The sequence below is a fragment of the Tursiops truncatus genome, chromosome 16, assembly GCF_011762595.2.
Source record: "Tursiops truncatus isolate mTurTru1 chromosome 16, mTurTru1.mat.Y, whole genome shotgun sequence".
Taxonomy (NCBI): Eukaryota; Metazoa; Chordata; class Mammalia; order Artiodactyla; family Delphinidae; genus Tursiops; species Tursiops truncatus.
The window spans coordinates 55725117-55744879 of record NC_047049.1 but is presented as its reverse complement, the minus strand read 5'-3'; the positions used below and the strand labels follow the sequence as shown (position 1 = coordinate 55744879).

Below are 19763 nucleotides of genomic sequence, written 5' to 3'. Positions count from 1 at the left end.
TTACTGAATCACTCTGCTGTACACCTGAAGCTAACACAACATTGCAAATCAACTATACTTCAATAAAAAAAATTATATATCTATAGGTGTCTAAGACACGGCAAAGGAACCATTTACCTTAAACAGTAGCAATATGAAATATTTCTATATTAGGTACCAACAGAATTATCCCAGTAGCAGGAGTCTGGAGGACATGCTTGCCTTCAGACTTCTGTAATTAGGTGATGGATGGAACTAGCCCATAAAACTTGAATTTTTCCCACAATGTCTTTATATCTGCTATTAGTAATTAAAGAAAAAAGCTTCCCACAACCAACAAACTCAGTGACGGATTTAATGTGGGCAGAGTAATCTGCACGTTGAGAGCGTGTATGTAGACCTTTGCCCTCATTGTGGGGGACAGGAGAGGGCATTTATGTCTCTGCCTTGCGGGTGGGAGTGGAAACATACTCACCTCTTCGTGCACTGGCTGGGGGTGCTGAGGTGAGCATCTCTCAGCCGATAAATTCCAAAACAAAGCATATTATATGTTTTCAGAGCTTTGCAGAACAGATCACCATAACAACCACCATCCTGGGAGTCAACGAAAGAACAGAGAGAAAAAGCATTTTTATTTGCCTGAAAGGAGAGGTCCCGGGGAGAAAAGGGCTTTTTAATGAAAGCTCATTTCGGTGTCTCCTGAGTCGGAGGGTCTGTACCAAGGAACCGTAGCTGAAGAGGTTAGTGTGGTTTATAGCCTACACCTCAATACCGGTGATTTTGGGGAATCAGATAATAATGGGTTTTCCTCTGGTTCTCTCTAGTTTTCCATCTGCAGCGATGAGAGCTTCAAGGAGATGGGGCCTCTCCTTATTTTAAGTGATGGTGTAAGCTTGAAGGTCTCAGATGTCTGTTCAGCTGAGGAGAAGAAACCAGCTTTGCAAAATGGTGATGATGTTTAGCCCCAGCTCAGCTGTAATCACTGTGATCTGACCGTGTTGTCAAAACTGCTCGAGTGATAATGAAAATCACTGCCAGGAGAAAAGACCCCACCAGGTACTATGGTGACAGACTCTTTCAGAGAAGGACTGTGTGAAAAGCACAATTTACAGACCTCAGAGATGGCAAGGGTGGAAGGGAATGTGTTTCCCCAGGAGCTGGAGGTCTGCAGGCTGAATAACTGGGATTCACAGTTCTAATCAGTTCACAGTCACCTTCCAAGGGTCTGGGGCCTGATGCGGAATGTGAAAGCAAACTCATTCACTCAGAAATGCTGGCTTCCTGCAGCCAGTTGGCTTCAGGTAGATATTACTATAGGAAGGGCACCAACGGCTGACTTCACTGGGAATAAAGTGACTGCATCTGTCCTTCCTGTTACCGAAGTTTTCAGATGGGCATCACATTAGAGAACACAAAAGGAGCCAGATCTTATCATTATTTAAAGTCTTTATTCTTTTAAAGTGTATCAATGAGTAAATGATGATAAAAAGAGCCACTAGCTATGGAGGTGGCCTTTTAAAAAAGCCCAGTCTAGCATAGATCCCTGCCCATAACCAAACTAAAATATAGTGCAAGTTGGCATCAGGGTTTCAGAAGAAATGGAAAAAGTGACCCTTTCCTTGGCTCCTTTTCCACTATTTGGACTTTCTGGGTGGCACTATTGTTTGTACAATGGGTTTACTGGCTCCCAAGACTGGGCTCCAGTCCCTGAATGCATCCATGGAGTTGGGCTGGGAATAAGGTTCAAGACTGCTTACTTCTGCCAGAGTGCTTGAACCAGGCTGGTGCGTGGAACCCAAAGGGAGGCATGGGTCCCTCTGCAGCAGCAGGGGCATGGGGGAGGGTGACTGGGTCCAGCCTCAGAATTAATAGCCCACGAGGGGCTTTTAAAAACCACTGATGGCTGTACTCAGCCCCCAGGATTCTGGGCATGACCCCAGCACCGGTGGTTTTCAGAACACCATAGCTTATTATGTGCACGTAGACCCGCTGGCCGAACCAACAGCATCTCATGTGGATTCTTTAATGTCTCTAATTCCAGACCGAGGTCACCTAACTCTGAGGCTGGACCCATTCACTCTCCCCCATGCCCCCGCTGCCGCTGAAGCGACTGATGTCTCCCTCTGGGTTGCACACACCAGCCTGGTTCAGGCACTCTGGCAGACCTATTAATGTGCAGTTGGGGTTAAGTAGCCCTGAGTCATGCTAAGACCTGTAGAAAAGGCTCCCAGCCGTGGCTGCATTTGGAACCCGCTCCCCCCCCCCCAATGCCTCCCATCTGTGGCAGAAGGTACCTGAGGGGAGTCAGTAAGCCCACAGGCTCTGAAGCCAGGATCCCTAGTGCAAATTCCTTATAGGGCCAGTCCTCAGTCTCTCTGAGCCCCAGTTTCCTTAAAGCGTCTGATAAGAGAACCTACGTCAAAGGGTCACCATGGGGATTAAAATGAATGAATACATGTAAAGCCCAGTGCCTGCTACACAGTAAGCCATAAGCATCACCTCTTACAGTTCTTTTCCTGTAGAAAGTAGCAAAGGCAGAGACCTAGCCTGTCACTGTCTGACACATTTGGATCCCGCCATTCCCAAACAGCCAGCTCAGGTGCCCTCTGCCCCCTGAACTCACCCCCAGGTCCGCAAAGGGCCCGTCCAGCAGTGCTAACTGGGCCACGCGGCAGCGGTCCCTATTGGCCAGCGTCTGGGGGGTGCTGTAGCCCCCGCGCAGTGCATTCTCCTCGGCGATCAGAGCCTCCAGCTCCGGCGTGGCTCCTCCGGTCACCAGGGTCCGTATCAGGGTGAGGATGTTGTCATTGAAGTATGTCTGGGAAGAGAACGGGGCGGGGGGTTCCTTTAAGCAAACTTCCTAAAGTCATGACAACCGACATTCAAATGACAACTTTCCTTGATATCTCCTGTTTAAAGTTCTGGCCTGTCTCTTCAAATAATTTTATGTGGGAAGTGAAAAGACAGCAGCCTCCAATTATTCAATTCTTTTCTCTCCTACTTGGTTCTGCCACGAGAGCCTGACTTTTAAAAACTGATTCAGGGGCTTTTTATTGAAGGGCTAACGTCAACATGGTTGGTGTTTATCATAATCGGTGCTAATTGGGATGTAAATATGGCTTCCTCTCCTGCTTGCTCAGGGACCTTGGGTGTGTGTAAGAAAATGCAGCCCGACCCAGGCAGGATGGCCCCTGAGCTCCTGTAACCCACGTGCCAGGAAGCTGCCTCTTCCAACAACGGCACAACTTCTCTCTCGGTTGGAACGAGACGCCAAGAGCGTCATTAAGGCCACACGTTCAACAATTTTATCACATGCTTTGTAACAGGCTAAACCAGAAGTCCCTGTCAATTAAATATGCCAGATCAATTTATGACAAGGTGGGTCCCCTGGTGTTTTTGCTCTTACGTAACCTCAGTGGTCTGAGGTGAATACAGCTTATTAAAGAAGTTCCCTCTACACGTGTACATTTGTCTCACATCTGAAACATAACAGGTCTGTCAGGAACAAGACAATGGGAGCTTTAAAAAATTAATAGGATGTCAAATAAAAGAGCTCAAAAAGACATTTGTCACACAGCCTAATTTGAGAAAAATGTCAGTTAAGGGTCTGTTTTCCATTTTCCAGTGTAAGAAGAAGTCAAACAGGCTAAATAATATCAAGCCAAAGTTTGCCTGTGGCTTTTGAGGATGGATGGACCTTTGGGAGCAGGTTAGGCAAGACAGCTGCATTTTAACTTCAGCAGTTTTTTGGACAGTTCACGGGGCAAAAATCTAGTGGGGTAAGGATGAGTTCTCTCCCGCTTGGCCATCACGAGTCCTATGTCTTGGGGGAAGTTGCCTAATCATTCTGGGCTTTGATTTTCTCATCCATAAAATAAGCACTGTCATTAAGATCAAGTTTATATGCAACGAATTCCATGAGGACTTCCGAGTTAAGATGATAGCTGCTAGCCAGGCTGGAATCACTTTCCTCACTGAAGTACTCACAAAAATACCCAAAGTGATACAAAATTTCAATAGCAAAGGAAACTAGGAGTGTGAGTCAGAACCAGTCAGACCCTCAGGAGAATGTATCATCTAACAGAGCTCAGATATGCCCTGGGGCAGAGAAGCTGAAGAAAAACAAGTAAGGGAGGAAATGTTGCTGGCGCGGTGAAGGGGTGAGAGGCAGGCTGGAGGTTTAACGCTGACCTCACCACTTAGTAGCTGCCTGACTTTGGAAAGTTATTTCTCATTTTTGTGCCTCAGTGTCATGATCTGTAAAATATAATAGAGTGGTTATAAGGACTATATAGCCAATATGTGCGAGGCACTTAGAAAAGTGCTTCGTGCACAGGAAGCACTGAGAAATACTTTCTGGCCTGATATCAGAGACTCAGGCCTTTGTTGAGGAGAGGTCAACCCATTCCCAATCTTCCCTTTTAAAAAATCTTTTCTGGCTTTTTTTGGTGGGTTGGTGGTGGCAGGCAGAGGGGGGTGGTGCAAACCAAGGCCATTCATTTTACCCTTGAATCTGCACTTCTCAGGCTGCCTCCATGACAAGACCCCATTTAGACTGAGCAAAGGCCCAGTGAGGGTCAAGGGGGACTGCATCCTGGACTGTGACAGCCTCCACAGGACTGGCCACCACAGGTGAACTCTCGTGGAGGCTGGTTCAGGGCACATGTGAAAACATTTCCCAAAGTCTTCAGAGGTAAATCCCCTTCCCTATAGTCCAACAGCCCATCATCAGAAGCAGAAGATCACCCCCCGGCCCCAGCTCTGCAGCACATTAAATGAAGGAGTGCTGGACACAGAACTGTGACAAAGGCCTTTGTGCTATAATTACCCTTCTAGATCAACACCCAGGGAGGAGCCCACCGGCGTGAAATGTGGACGGCAGAACATTCACGACCTCGTACACTGAAAAACAGACCTCTCCTTGCTCCGATGTACAGAGAGAAAGAAAGAGCCAATATAAATATTTTTAAAAAGGGAGCGACAGCATTCAAGATATAAAGGAAAAGCATTCTTTTGGTTGGTTAAATAGTTACTGGAAGACGTAAAAAAAATTTAGGAAGCATTTGTTTTAGAATCAAAATCAATTTAAAAAAAAATATAGAGTATCGGGCTTCCCTGGTGGCACAATGGTTGAGAGTCCGCCTGCCGATGCAGGGGACACGGGTTTGTGCCCCGGTCCGGGAAGATCCCACATGCTGCGGAGCGGCTGGGCCCGTGAGCCATGGCCGCTGAGCCTGCGCGTCCGGAGCCTGTGCTCCGCGATGGGACAGGCCACAACAGTGAGAGGCCCGTGTACGCAAAAATAAATAAATAAATAAAACAGTATATATATATATATATATATATATATATATATATAGAGAGAGAGAGAGAGAGAGAGAGAGAGAGAGAGAGAGAGAGAGAATCTATAACAAGTAAAAGATCAGATGGTAAGAAAGCTGACTTCATACAACTTATTCAATTATTTGTAAATGTAAGATATTGAAATTAAAATGAATGTAATAAAAAAATGGTTAAAAAGAATCCAACGTTTTTTCATGATAAACACACTCAACAAACTAGTAGTGAAAGGGAATTTCCTCAACCTGATAACGGGCATATATTAAAAACCCACAGCTAACATCAGACTTATTGGTGAAAGGCTGGATGCTTTCTTTTTAGATCAGGAACAAGACCAGGAAGCCAACTCTCACTGCTTCTATTCAACATAGCACTAGAGGTCTTAGCCAGGGCTAGAAAAAAATAAAGTTATCCATATCAAAAAGGAAGATGTAAAACTATCTCTATCCACAGAAGACATGATCTTGTAAATAGAAAATTCTAAAGAACACTAAAATGATATTATAGGTAACAAATGAGTTCAGCAAGGTTGCAGGATACAAGAAACAATACACAAAAATCATTTGTGTATCTATGTACTTGCGATGAACAATATAAGAATGAAATTAAGACAATTAAATTAAAACAATTCTCATTATAATAGTTTCACAAAGAATAGAATATTTAGGAATAAATTTAGGAGGTTCAAGATTGGTACACTGGAAACTACAAAATATTGTTGAAATAAATTAAAGAAAATCTAAATAAATGAAAAGATATCTCAACTTCATGGACTGGAAGACTTAGCATTCTTAAGATGGCAATACTCCCCCAAACAATCTACAGATTCAATGCAGTTGCTATCAAAACCCCAAAGACCATTTTTACAGAAATGGAAAAACTGATTTTAAAATTCATGTGAAATTGCAAGCACCCCCCAAATGACCAAACCATCCTGAAAAGGAAAAACAAAGTTGGAGGACTCACACTTCCTGACTTTAAAATATACCACAAAGCTACTATAATCAAGAGAGTATGTTATTGCCATAAGGATAGACATGGACTATTGGAATCAAATTGAGAGTCCAGAAATAAACTCATACACTGTGTATCAACTGATTTTCAACAAAGGTGCCAAGACCATTCTACAGAGAAAGAATATAGTCTCTTAAACAAATGTTGCTACCACAACTGGGTATCCACATTCAGAAGAATAAATTTGGACCCCTACCTCACACCATATGCAAAAATTAATTCCAAATGGATCAAAGACCTAAATATAAAAGGTTAAACTATAAAACTTAGAAGAAAACTTAGAAGAAAACTTAGAAGAAAACATAAAGGTAAATAATTATGAACTTTGATTTGAAAACTGATTCTTAAATATGACACCCAAAGCATAGGCAATGAAAGAAAAAATATATGTAAATTAAACTTCATCAAAATTGAGAATTGTTTGTGCACAAAGTATACTATCCAGAAAGTGAAAAGAAACCCTACACAGTGAGAGAAAATATTTGCAAACCGTATATCCCATAAGGGTCTAGTATCCAAATATATATTAAAAAATCTTGCAATACAAGAACATAAAGAAAAGTGACTCAAATTTAAAAATGGACAGAATACTTGAATAAACATTTCTCTGAAAAAGACATACAAATGTTAAACAAACAAATGAAAAGATGCTTAACATCACTAGTCATCAGGGAAATACAAATCAAAACCTCAATAAGATACCTCTTCACAGCCACTAGGATGGCCAAAATAAAAAAGAAAGATCATAACAAGAGTTGGTGAAGATGTGGAGAAATTAGAACCCTAACACAATGCTGGTGGGAATATAAAATGATACAGCCACTTAGGGAAACAGTTTGGCAGTTCCTCATATGGTTAAACAAGTTACCATAAAACCCAGTAATTCTGCCCCTATGTATATACCCAAGAGAAATGAAAATTATGTCCATATGAAAACTTGTACATGGATGTTTATAGCAGCATTATTCATAATAGCTAAAAGGTAGAAATAATCCAAATGTCCATCACCTAATGAATGCACAAACAAAACGTGTTATATCCATGCATGATCATTAGGCCATAAAAAGGTACGGAGTACTAATACATGCTCCAACATGGATGAACCTTCCAAACATTATGCTAAGTAAAAGAAGCCACTCACAAAAGACTACATATTATATGATTCCACTTATCTAAAATGTCCAGAAGAGGCAAATCTATAAAGATAGTAGATTAATGTTGCTTAGGGCTGGGGGGAAGGAGACAGAGGGGTAGTGGGGATAGCTAAAGGACATGGAGTTTCTTTTTGAGCCAATGAAAATGTTCTAAAATCTACTGTGGTGATGGCTGTACGTATCTGCGATTATAGTAGAAATCATTGACTTGTATACTTTAAATGGGTGAATTGCATGATGTTAATGATAGCTCAATAAAGGTGTTTTTAAAAAAGAGTTAAAAGGTAACTAAACTTGTAATGGCCAGATTTTTATCTGTTACGAAGCAGTAATTAAAAATACTGTATTGTACACTGAAAAATGTGTTAAATGGGTAGATCTCATATTAAGTGTTCCTATCACAATAAAAAAATCAATAAGGTGTAGAACTGAAAATCACACATACACACACAAAAAAATGTGGAATTAAAACTAAGAAAATCACCTGAACAACTACATAGAGAAATGGGTAGCGATTGCCTTCCTTCCTTTCCCTTTCTTTCTTTCCTTTTTTTTTTTTTTTCTTAATGAGAATGCTGGTTGAGGAAAGACAACAGAGGTCAAATTGATAAATAGCAAGTGTTCACAAATGAAAGTTGTAAACAAAATTCAAACAGGTAAAAATGAGCAAGCAAGCAAGGAAACAAATGAATACAACCTGCCTGAGCTGAAGAATGAACTGAGGATGAGGATGAAGATGGTTCACCGAGTGAATGCAGCCAACACCTAGACCTGTACTAGATGAACATTTGAATTTAAAATAGTAAAGGAAAAACGTGACCTAACACAATGCTGTTAGGAAAAAAAAAATGTACAAGATCAGGTTAGCCGCAGACTTATCTAGGAAAAGGCTATATCAACTGAGTTTTGAAAGGACACATTTATTCCAAGAATTCTACACATAGCTACACTGTTGATCATCTGTGAAATCAATAGAAATATTTTTTTTCTCTAGGTACCTAAGCATTTATGGATTTACTTCATTTAAAAATTACTTGGAAACAAAATCATCTTCCTTCAAGATCTTTTTAAACTTTTAAAAATTAAAATACGAGCAAATTTTGTTTAAAAATACTAGTGAAGGGGTTTCCCTGGTGGCACAGTGGTTGAGAGTCCGCCTGCCGATGCAGGGGACACGGGTTCATGCCCCAGTCTGGGAAGATCCCCCATGCCGCGGAGCGGCTGGGCCCGTGAGCCACGGCCGCTGAGCCTGCGCATCCGGAGCCTGTGCTCCACAACGGGAGAGGCTACAACAGCGAGAGGCCCGCGTACAGCAAAAAAAAAAAAAAAAAAAAAAAAAAAAAATACTGGTGAAATATATTAAAACATGGAATTTAATAAAGGATATATTACTACAAAACTGAAGGCAAATGTCAAAAGTAATTCTTGAAAGAAAAAATATGACATAAAATTATCTATTAATACAGTAATATTAAATTATTTTTAAAAGTCAGAAAAATGAGGTAGGAGAAAGAAGATGAAAGTTAAGACATGTAAATTCCCTGATCTTATAGAGGGAGGAATCAAGAGCTACTACATTTTTCTAGATAATAATACTAAGAAAATATAGTTTCAAGTATATTTATAGAGTGTCTGGTAACCACTAACTAGAGTTAAAAATAGAATGTATAATTTTCACATCACTAGAGAAAAAAAGCATACAAAATATAGACCATGTACACAAAGACAGATAATTAAAGACACAATTACAGAATCATAAAGCATAATGCAAAATTTTAGCATTGTAGGTTATATAACTAAACATAAATGAGCTAAATGATTTGATAAAAGGGCAAAGATTCTCAAACTTGTTCAAAAACCAAAATCAAACTCTGGTGTCTCAAAGGTAAAAAGGAAAAAACAAAACAAAACAGGCAAAGAAAAATATATTTAAAGGGAAAAATTTTAAATATTACATTGAGCGATTTAACTCTATGTTCATAATTAAAGTTTACAATAAATATATAACGTATTTATGGAGAAAATATTATAACTGAAATATAGACAGCAAAACGAATTAGCCATTATAGCAAATTAAACATGGACTGAGAGTCATATGTAAAATTGATACGTGAAATATCGTGTTTCTTGTTTTCACAGCTCAAAGAGACCAAAATATAAGGAAATGAAGGATGTAATAAGGGTATTTATTAGATTTGTGTTAAACTTCGTACCATTTTAGATAGCATCCAAACAATAATTACAAAGTATGATCGATGGCCCAAAGTATAAAATCTCAATATATATAATAAAGTATAAGCTGTACGGTCTATATTTAAAAAATAGAGGAGTAGGTACAAAAGTAAATATCCCAACACTTCCAAGTTTTTTTTAAAAAAGTATCCTAAATAACTGTGGGTCAAGATGGAAATCAAACTCAGAATACAGAGTATTAAAAATTAAAGATTATTTGAAAATGACATATAAAAATGTCATGGATCGAGGCCAAAGCTACAGAGACAAATTCAGAGCCTTAAGTGCTTTTATTATTAAATATGAAAGAATTTCAGCAAGTATTAAAAGTATTAAAAGATTTTTTTGTTGTTCTTTTTTATCTTAGAAAAACAGAAGGATGAAATAAAAAAGCATCAATTAATGAAATAGCAAGAGGATATTTAGTGAGGTTAGTGAGTTGATATGTTTTTAAACTTGATAAAATTATGCTAAATTTCCTCTGGAAACAGTTTATGAAATTGTCCTCTGAGGTATTATAATATTAAAGATTTTATAACTAAACGTTGTAGGCAATATTAAAAATTAGAAGATCAACCAGAATGAATTGAAAATCAGGGCCTTGGGCCAAATCCCGACTGCCACCTGTTTTTTTTTTTTTTAATAAAGTTTTATTGAGACCCAGACATGCCCATTTGTTTACTAAAATGCTTTACTAAAATGCTTTCAGCTTTTGTGCTAAAATGGCAGAATTGAGTAGTTTCAACAGAGTCTGTACGGCTCTCAAAAGCCTAAAATATTCACCATCTGGCCCTTTACAAAAAAGTTTCCTGTTTCATTTCTTAATATGATAAGGAAAGCATAATGCACCATGGAGAAGGGATGTTTACTCAGCAAATGATTTAGAAGAAATTGGTTATCTGGAAAAAAGTTTTTTTCAACGATATGGTAATGATTAAATAAATAATGATACACGTATGTGACTTACATTGTACAGATATTAATATTATGCTTTCAGAGCATGTTATGTTACATGACATAACATTAAAATATTCAAAAAGCAGGATCCAAAAAACACTATGATCTAAAACTCATGTTAAAAGTGCAGACCCCCACAGATATAGTTAGTTATGTAAAAATATTTAGTATTATATAAATACTTAGTATTATGTAGTATTGTGTTATAGTTATGTAAAAATATTATGTATTTAGTACCCCCAAATTTTACATGGTGATTAATTCCTGGTAATAGAATTCTAACTGATTTTCATCTTTTCCTACAATTTTATTTACTTTATATATTTTCTACTATGAAAATATATTTATTCTAAATTTCTAAAAAAGGCAGTAAATGGAATTTATACAACTCAGTAGCAAAAAAATCCCCAAAATTTGATTAAAAAATGGGCAAAGGAACTGAATAGACATTTTTCCAAAGAAGATATTCGAATGGCCAACAGGTACCTTAAAACAGGGGTCCGCATCCCCCGGGCCGTGTACCAATACCCCTCTGCAGCCTGTTAGGAACCAAGTCACACAGCAGGAGGTGAGTGGCGGGTGGGCGAGCGAGCGAAGCTTCATCTGCCGCTCCCCATTGCTCACATTACCGCCGGAACCATCCCCTCTACCCCACCCACCCGCCCCCATCTGTGGAAAAACTGTCCTCCACGAAACTGGTCTCTGGTGCCAAAAAGGTTGGAGACCACTGCCTTAAAAGATGCTCAACATCACTAACATCAGGGAAATGCAAATCAAAACCACAGTGAGGGGCTTCCCTGGTGGCGCAGTGGTTGGGAGTCCGCCTGCCGATGCAGGGGACGCGGGTTCGTGCCCTGGTCCGGGAAGATCCCACATGCCGCGGAGCGGCTGGGCCCGTGAGCCATGGCCGCTGAGCCTGCGCGTCCGGAGCCTGTGCTCCGCAACGGGAGAGGCCACAACAGTGAGAGGCCCGCGTACCGCAAAAAAAAAAAAAAAAAAAAAAAACAGTGAGATATCATCTCACACCTGTTAGAATGACTATTGTCAAAAAGACAAGAAATAACAAGTGTTGGTGAGGATGAGGAGAAAAGGAAACCTCTGTATGCTGCTAATGGGAATGTAAACTGATACAGCCACTATGCAAAACAGTATGGTGGTGCCTCGAAAAATTACAAACATAGATAGCTACCATATGATCCAGCAATTCCACTTCTGGATATATATCCAAAGGAAATGAAGTAACTATCTCAAAGTGATAGATATCTTTTGTACCCCACGTTCACTGTGGCATTATTTACAATAGCCAAGACACGGAAACAACCTAAGTATCCAGTGAGAGATGAATGGATAAAGAAAATGTGGTATATATACAGTGGAATAATATTTAGCCATAAAAAGAAGGAAATCTTTCCATATGCAACAACACAGATGAATCCTGAGAGCATTAAGCTAAGTGAAACAAGTCGGAGAAATACAAAGATTGTATACTCTCACTTATATGTGAAATCTAAATAAAGTGGATCTTACAGAAACAGAACAGATTGGTTGTTGCCAGAGGCAGGAGGTACAGGTTGGGGAAATGGGTGAAGGTGGTCATAGGATATAAACTGAAGTTATATAATTAATAAATTCTGGGGACATAACGTACTACAACATAGTGCCCGCACTTAACAATACCATATTGAATATCTGAAAACTGCTTAAGAGTAGACTTTTAAAGTTCTCAGGAACAATGACAACAAAAAATTGCTGGTGAGGTGATGGATTAATGAACCTTACTGTTGTAACCATTTCACAATGTATACATATAACATTGCACATCTTAAACTTACATAATGTTATAAATCAATTATATCTCAATAAAGTTGGGAGGGGAGAAGGAGGTAAATGCTATAAAATAGTTAAAGGCAAAAAACATAGCCACAAACAACCTGATGAAAATATAGCTGAATATTTAACCAATCTCAGGATACCTGATGAGTTGTCTTGTTCAGCAAGCCCTTTTTAGGCATAAAAACTATAGAAGAATTCACAAAATATGCATTTACATGGTTCTACACACAAATTAAAATTATGTGTACTTCAGAACTACCATAAACACAATTAAAGGGCCCCCTAAGGAAAATGATCATCAGTGCCCGCTGAAGTGCAAGAGATGGCATTTACACACCAGTGATGGTAGTGCAACTGGTACAATTGTTTCTGGGGGATAATCTGGCAATGTCTACCAAGAGCTTTAAATATGTTCACATGTATTAAAAGCCCGGTAAGTTTACCTCAAGGTAATAAGTTGCTTCTTGCTCAAAGATTTACGTACAGTAATACTTATCGCAGGGTTAATTACTGTTATAATAAAAAAATTAAAAACGGAAATGCCCCACAATAGATAATGTTTAAATAGATTCTGGAACAACCATATGTCTGAGTCTCAGGAAGTCCTAGGGAGGTCTTGCAGTGATACCCAAGAATATGACATGATTAAACACTCTGAGAAAAATAATAACTTTGAAAAGAAACAAAACCAAGATATAAAACTGGGTGATTCCATATTTATCTACCCATCTGGAAGGAAATATACCAAAATACTAACCATGCTGATCTTTGGGTGTTGGGAATATGGTTTGTTTAAATTTTCTTCTTTATATATATCTGAGCTTTCAAAATTTTCCAACTGAACATGAATACATTGTCTAAGGAAAACACAGTCAATGGTTCTTAAACAAAGAACACTCTAAGTTCTGCTCTGCAACGGTAAGTCAGGAAGGTCATCACGAAAGGCTGTTGTTTCGTCAGATCTTTAGGATTTGACCTTCACATGTTTCCCCTTCTGCGTTGAAATCAGTTACACTGAAACAGCATAATCTTTTCGATCAATCAGTCGCTGACATTTATTGAGCACCTACTAATCCCTGGATCTTGGTTTGGACTGAAATTGTACGCTACTCCAAGAGTGTGTCACTTTCAAAATTGCCCATCAAGGGGTATAATTTCAGGGTGGGTCAGAGCATTTTACAGGTCCCTGAAAAATTCTGGAACCACTCATGACACTGAACACAATTCTCTGCCCCCTGAGCTGGGACTATATCCCAGATCTCTCTCCTTTCTCCTTTTTCATGCAGGCATCAAGGAGCAGTGCTTTGGGCCACAGTACCTGCTGTGGCCGAGAATAATGATGTCTGTTAGCAGAGCACTCTTGCCCCCATTTTGATGCCCCAATATTCAGCTGCAGGGAAGTACTTTGAGCACTGCATATGGGTATGCTCCGAGCATGTTTCAAGGTCTCTTTGTGATCTGAGCAACTCAGTGGAAAGACAATGCTTCTCCTGAAAAAGGCTGTCCAGTCAGCCATTTTGGAAGGCACACATTTCATTATGGGGCCAGGGTACCACTCACAGAGTACAGAGCAGTCTGCAATTAAATATCACATCTAGCGCTTTCTGCCTAGGAAGTGACTGTTTCAGCATCATGGGGGCAAACCAGGTGCTAGGACTTCAAATGCCAATCATCAAAGACTATCCCTGTGCAGGATGTGGCAGCTAGAATAAACCTCTCTACAACTCACCTGACCCAGAAGGCACAATTCTTTTCTGGGTTAACGGAAACACTAGATTGAAGAAACACAGAACTCTGTAATACGTAGGTGTGATCCTTTGCCTCCTACGCTTTTCCACTGCTGGTCTTTTCTGTGCCCTACCATAGCCCATGTTCACTATGCCTGTGCTAGAAGCCTCGTGAGGGAGTCTCACATAGAACCTCCAACCCTGGCAGGACCAGTCTTCAGGGATGCTTTGGCTAGAGGCCTTTGCAATGGCTGTTCCTGTGTCACGTGTTTGTTGGGGAACAGAGTTCTCCAGGGTCCTGCTCAGTGCCTGGGATCCAGAGACCTGTGTAGTCTAAGGAATATGGGAGTCCCTCTTCCCAGCGCTAAGGTCAGGGTTCCACATCTGGTCAGGGCAGCCTATCATCTAAGTATGGCAACATGGCACCTCGGGATCTATGTGTAGACTTCAGAATTCAGCTGCTGTAGTCTAAGATCCCTGCTTCGCCTTTCAATAGCTATGACAATAGGAAAGTTGCCCAACTTTTCTAGGTCTTGGATTTCTCATCCATATAACAGGGATTAAAACAAAACAAAACAAAACAAAACCCAGATTACAGGATAGTGTTAAATGAGATAGTTTGTGTAATTCTAATGCACAACAAATACTCAATAAAGGACTGTTTATAAAAAGAACAACCAGCTAACAGTGCAACCAATTTAGAAAATCCCTTTCTCCCCGTGCCTCTGCGTTCTCAGCTCTGATATCAGAGAGCTGGCCCAGATCACGTGTGTGACCCCTGAGCCTCTGAACTTCGGGGATCCTCAGATTCTGTTAAGTAGACAGAATATCAGACATTGAGGAAACCCAGAAACGCTGGGGAAAGGACCAGCAGATTGCACCAGGGAAATCTGAGCCCGCAGCGCCACCTAGCCTGCTCCACGGAGGCCCCTCTGCACCTGGGTCTCCAACACGCTGGAGCATCTTCCTTTTTATTTTTTTGAAGTATAATTACCAGAGCTTATGTTTCACAGTTAATGCTGTCAAGCCTTTTAAACTAATTGGTCTTTTATAGAAAATTTAACTGAAAATTAACACATCTTTTAATAACATTGCCTTAACTTTAATGGCACTTTGCCTTTCGTTTATAATTGCTCTAAAATTGTCATTTTCCATGTCATAGCTGCCATTTTTTATATTTGCTAGTTTTCATGGTGTAGATTTTTAGTTTTAGTATTTTTCTTTCATGAGGGACGAGAACTATTTGATTTTCTTTTCCATCCTGGGCCTGCCTGGCCTTATGTGACAGCAGGGGCATATTCTGAGTCCATTTGCCATGCTGACAGCGGTGCTAGCTCACCTGTTGCACGGTGGACGGTGGACTGTCTGTCTCCTTGTGAGCTAGACTGCCTAAATGGTGGCTCTTGAGTGAAGTGTAAGGAGTAGAGCTACAGAAGAAGAATTTGTTTAGGTAACTGATGTCACATGGCACTGGGCTGCCTGAGAACTCAGCCCTCTCGGTAACGTACCTCAAGGGTTCAGCCCTTCATGCAAGTACAGTTAAGAGAGTACATCATGTGATTCATCTTCCAGATGGTCCTATTCTAAAGTCTTACCAACATAAGTTCGGTTATTTCTGGAAGAGAGGCCAGCTCTCTGCCTTGGAAAGCTAGTTACCCTCACCCCCAGCTGCTCTCTTCTGATTTTCAGTGTCAGCTTCCAAGTTACCTTCTAAGACAGTTTTACTCTGACCACTGTGGCTAAAATAGGTCTCCACACCCATTCAAACTATGTCCTGCTCTTCAAATTAGTTATCCTTATCTGACATTATTCAAGTACCCACTGTTACTGTCACTTACCTAGTGACTGCCCACTAGAATGACAGTTCAAACCACACGAGGGCAGGGTCTTTATCTTTCTTCTTCACTGCTGGATGCCCAGCATGAATAATAGTGCCTGGTATTTAGTAAGTGCCCAATAATGTATTGATTAATAACAGTACATGCATATAGAGCTTGCCATGTGCTAAGCACTGCACTCATTACTCATTCAATCATCTCAACAGTCCTGTGAGGTAGGTACTACTATTATTCCCATTTTAAAGATGAGAAAACTAAGGCAAAAAGAGGTTAAGGTTATACAACCAGTAAGTGGCAGTGCTGGGATCCACAGGCAAGCAGTCTGGCTCTTGAGTCCCTAATTTTTTCTTTCTAGGGAGGGTCCGGGTAGAACTCAAACTGGGGTGAGGGTAGGGAAAAGTGGGTGCTGTGTGGAAAAGAAATCTAAATACTCATGAGCCAGTTTTACCAAGAGGCTTCCTTTCATCTTTCTCATGTGTGTATGAGCATCAAGCTGGATGGTTCTGAAAAATACATTTCTTGTGTCCTTCTTCTTAGAGGCATATACCCATAAGCATAATTATTCCCACTCATCATGTGTTTCTGCTGTTGATTTGCAGGGAAAAGCCAGGAGGCCATGTCTGTAACATCCCTAGCTGTTCTAGGAATGCATGTGATGAATCAAAACATTCTTCTTCTTCACAAATGAAGCGGTGAGCAGCAGGAGTTGAATTATGAAGGACAATATTCAGAGAGTGTTTAGACACATGATTCAATGGCAATTTGGGGAGGAGCGCTAGAAAAAGGAGATCATAGGCATCTAAAGACATGTGCGTGTGGATGTAGTGATATTGCTTGTAAGCGAATGCCTGAGATGGAAGCTTACCCCCAGCTCCCGCTGTTTGGAGTCTCACTTTCTCAATTTATATTCCTGCCAACCCTTTTAGTTCCTTCTACTTACTGCCTTGGTACGAGATAATCTCCTATTTTTTTTTTTCATAAATTAGGGTTGGGGTGAAATGCCAAGAAATCACAAGTAATCAGAAGGTCTAGATCCAATTGGGTCTGTTGAACCAGATCCAATTTGAGACCTCACTGTGGGACTTGCTTATCCTAGACAATGAAAACAAGGCCTGGAATAAGTGGATAGGCATTTTGAGTAATGATTTGAGAAGTCACAACAGTGGATCAGTTAAATAGGTCTTGCTTCAACACTTAGAGCAGGTTTATTCACATTATTGTCCAAAATAATACTGTCTGCAGTAATAGTAATGAAGCACTTTGTACAGTGCTGGACCCTCAATAAATTACGCTGCTGCCGATCCTGACAATGACGGTTACTGGATTCCTGACACCGCTTTTTCCCAGGCTGGAATTGAGAAGTGCTGCTTTGCTAGCAGACTACTGTATTCATACACGCCTTAGCCACCTTCTCCCAAACATTTTAGTTTGCATTTCAAAGGAGATTAGAGACAGATTTTTAAAAAAATGTCAAACCAATCTACTTTGATTTCTCAGCTGAGTTTCTCTCTACAGTGATGCCGTAGAGAGAATGGTGCGACTCAAATCTAGATGTGCCACTCACTCCCACCCCGTGGCCACAGTGTGCCCCCTTGACTGTGTAGAGGTGAAGCGCTTTGGTGCTTAAAAACAGTTGTATCCCTTGGAACCAGGGCTGGCTTCATGGGTGTGTGGCCTGCGTTGTCACCGAGGGCCCACGCTCAGAAGAGGCCCTCATTTGGTTCAATGCTCTGCTGTCACCCTTTTGAAATTCTTAGTAACTTATGAAAAAGTAGGCTTTCAAATTATGTAGCTGGTCCCACCTGGAATATATGGCGTGTCTGATCTGTGGAAACAATTTTGTAAGTGTGGATCTTTAAAAATTTGGATCGAGTATTTTACAGTTCTGAAAAAACATCGACTATAAACTGTTTCATCATCTTTTAGTGAGAACAGTCTTCTGAAATCTGTCTGATTAGGATCAGAAATAAAATGAATCTTCTGAGGAGATGAATGACAGAAATCTGTTTGAAAGTGGACTTGGAGACTGCGAGGACTATTACAGAGAATACAGCACTGTAATAAGCACATCCTGTTGCCTCCATCATGCCCTCTGGCCTGCTTAGGGAGTTTGCCCAAACGAAGCCCAACATCACTGGCAGGTAGAAAGGTGAGGCTCAGTACCCTCAGACCATCAGAAAGGTCGTGAGCCCTGGGAAAGCAGGATGGCCTTCAGTAAGGACTGCTTTCTCTCCTTCTTGGTTTGGCAAGCAGTGGGATGGCATGAAGCCCAGTCAACCTTAATTCAGATGAATGTTGTTTCATATTTATTTTTAAATCTATAATTCTGATTTTTCACTAAGATATGCTTGTAGTTGGACCACATTCAGGAATATAGAATAACCTAAATTAGTCTTAAAAAGCTTTATGCTTTTTCTTTCCTCAAATAGAGGTCCTTCTGGGATTAGCTTTAATGAATAGATGAGAATAATGCATAATTAGCAATATCAGTTGTTTAACACATGCAGGAGAATAGCCTTCTTTTTCTTTTTTTTTTTTTTTTGAGAATAGCCTTCTTAAGCATTTGAAGAAATATATGTGTATAAAAACTCTCTGGGCTATGTTTATGGTTTTAATGGATTCAGTAAAACTCTTTTTTTGTGGTTTCTCCAAAGGTCAGTTTTTATCCAGCCTATGTCTGTATTTATAAAAAGAGTGAAGTTGAGAATTCCCCCCCAAAAAAAGACTTTTCTATACAATAAATAAAGCCACTCAGTGGGAATACTTCCTAATCTCCATTCTGGTCTGCTTTGCCTTTTGCAGCTCGAGATGGCTTCTTTGAGACGGGACCTACTTTTTAGTTGTCATTTGATTTTGGTCTCACAAGTGAAAACACAAATGCCTTGATTGTTCGACGCATATCAAGTTATAAAAGAAACTGAAGATGCTTTGGATCCCTGGCAGCCCACCCTCCTCTCTCTGCCACCATTCTGCGCCTTCACTGGGGCAGAGAACAGGCCAGGCCTTGCCTCACACCCACGCCTCTCCCAGGACTGAGTCTCAGTGACTGGCAGTGACCTAGGAGACACCTTTGACGCTTTGTCCTCTTCCGCCTTTGCTCATATTCAATCTATTCCCAAGTCCTCTCGATTTTACTGACAAACACCACTCAAACCCATCCACCTTCCTCCAGCCCCGAGGGCTCTACCCTACTCCACGCTACGAGAGCCCCTTACTCAGACTTACCTGCTGCCACCTTGCCTCCTGAGCCATCCTCCACACAGCTGCCCAGGCAACCCCCTCAAAACATAAACCTGATCACATCACTTGCCAACTTAAAACCCTTCAACGCCTCCTCACTGCTCTTAAGAGAAAGACCAGAAACACGAAAATGGGTTTCGAGGTCCTGTGGGTCCAACTCTGCCTTGTCCCCCCCTTCCCCTCTCTCACTGAGGTCCAGCGACGCAGGCTTTCTTTGCCTTCTTTGAGCCTGTCAGGTACCCCACCAGGCCTTTACCTTTGCTGTCCTTCTTTGGGGGATTCTCTTCCCCATAAAATCTCCCATCTTTATTGCTCAGACTTTGAGCAACATAAAATATATATTCTTTCTTTGGAGAAATCCTTCTCTGATCCCGAGACCACATCAAGTGCTTACCGGTATTTACTCATAGCCTTCCTTGCACTTTCAAGAATTTATAATCAGACGGTTA

The 19763-nt window shown here is 40.6% G+C and overlaps 1 protein-coding gene across 8 annotated transcripts in view; it reads right to left on the bottom strand.

Annotated features, from left to right (window-relative positions):
• KCNMA1 (potassium calcium-activated channel subfamily M alpha 1) overlaps positions 1-19763 on the bottom strand; it is a 736798-nt gene that overhangs the window by 11609 nt on the left and 705426 nt on the right. For all 8 annotated transcript variants that reach the window (XM_073793411.1, XM_033841924.2, XM_073793406.1 and 5 more), the window contains 2 exons: positions 2603-2797; positions 455-573 (listed from right to left, as the gene is read on the bottom strand). In XM_073793411.1, the coding sequence (XP_073649512.1) occupies positions 455-573; positions 2603-2797 (314 nt within the window). The remainder of the gene's footprint in view (positions 1-454; positions 574-2602; positions 2798-19763) is intronic.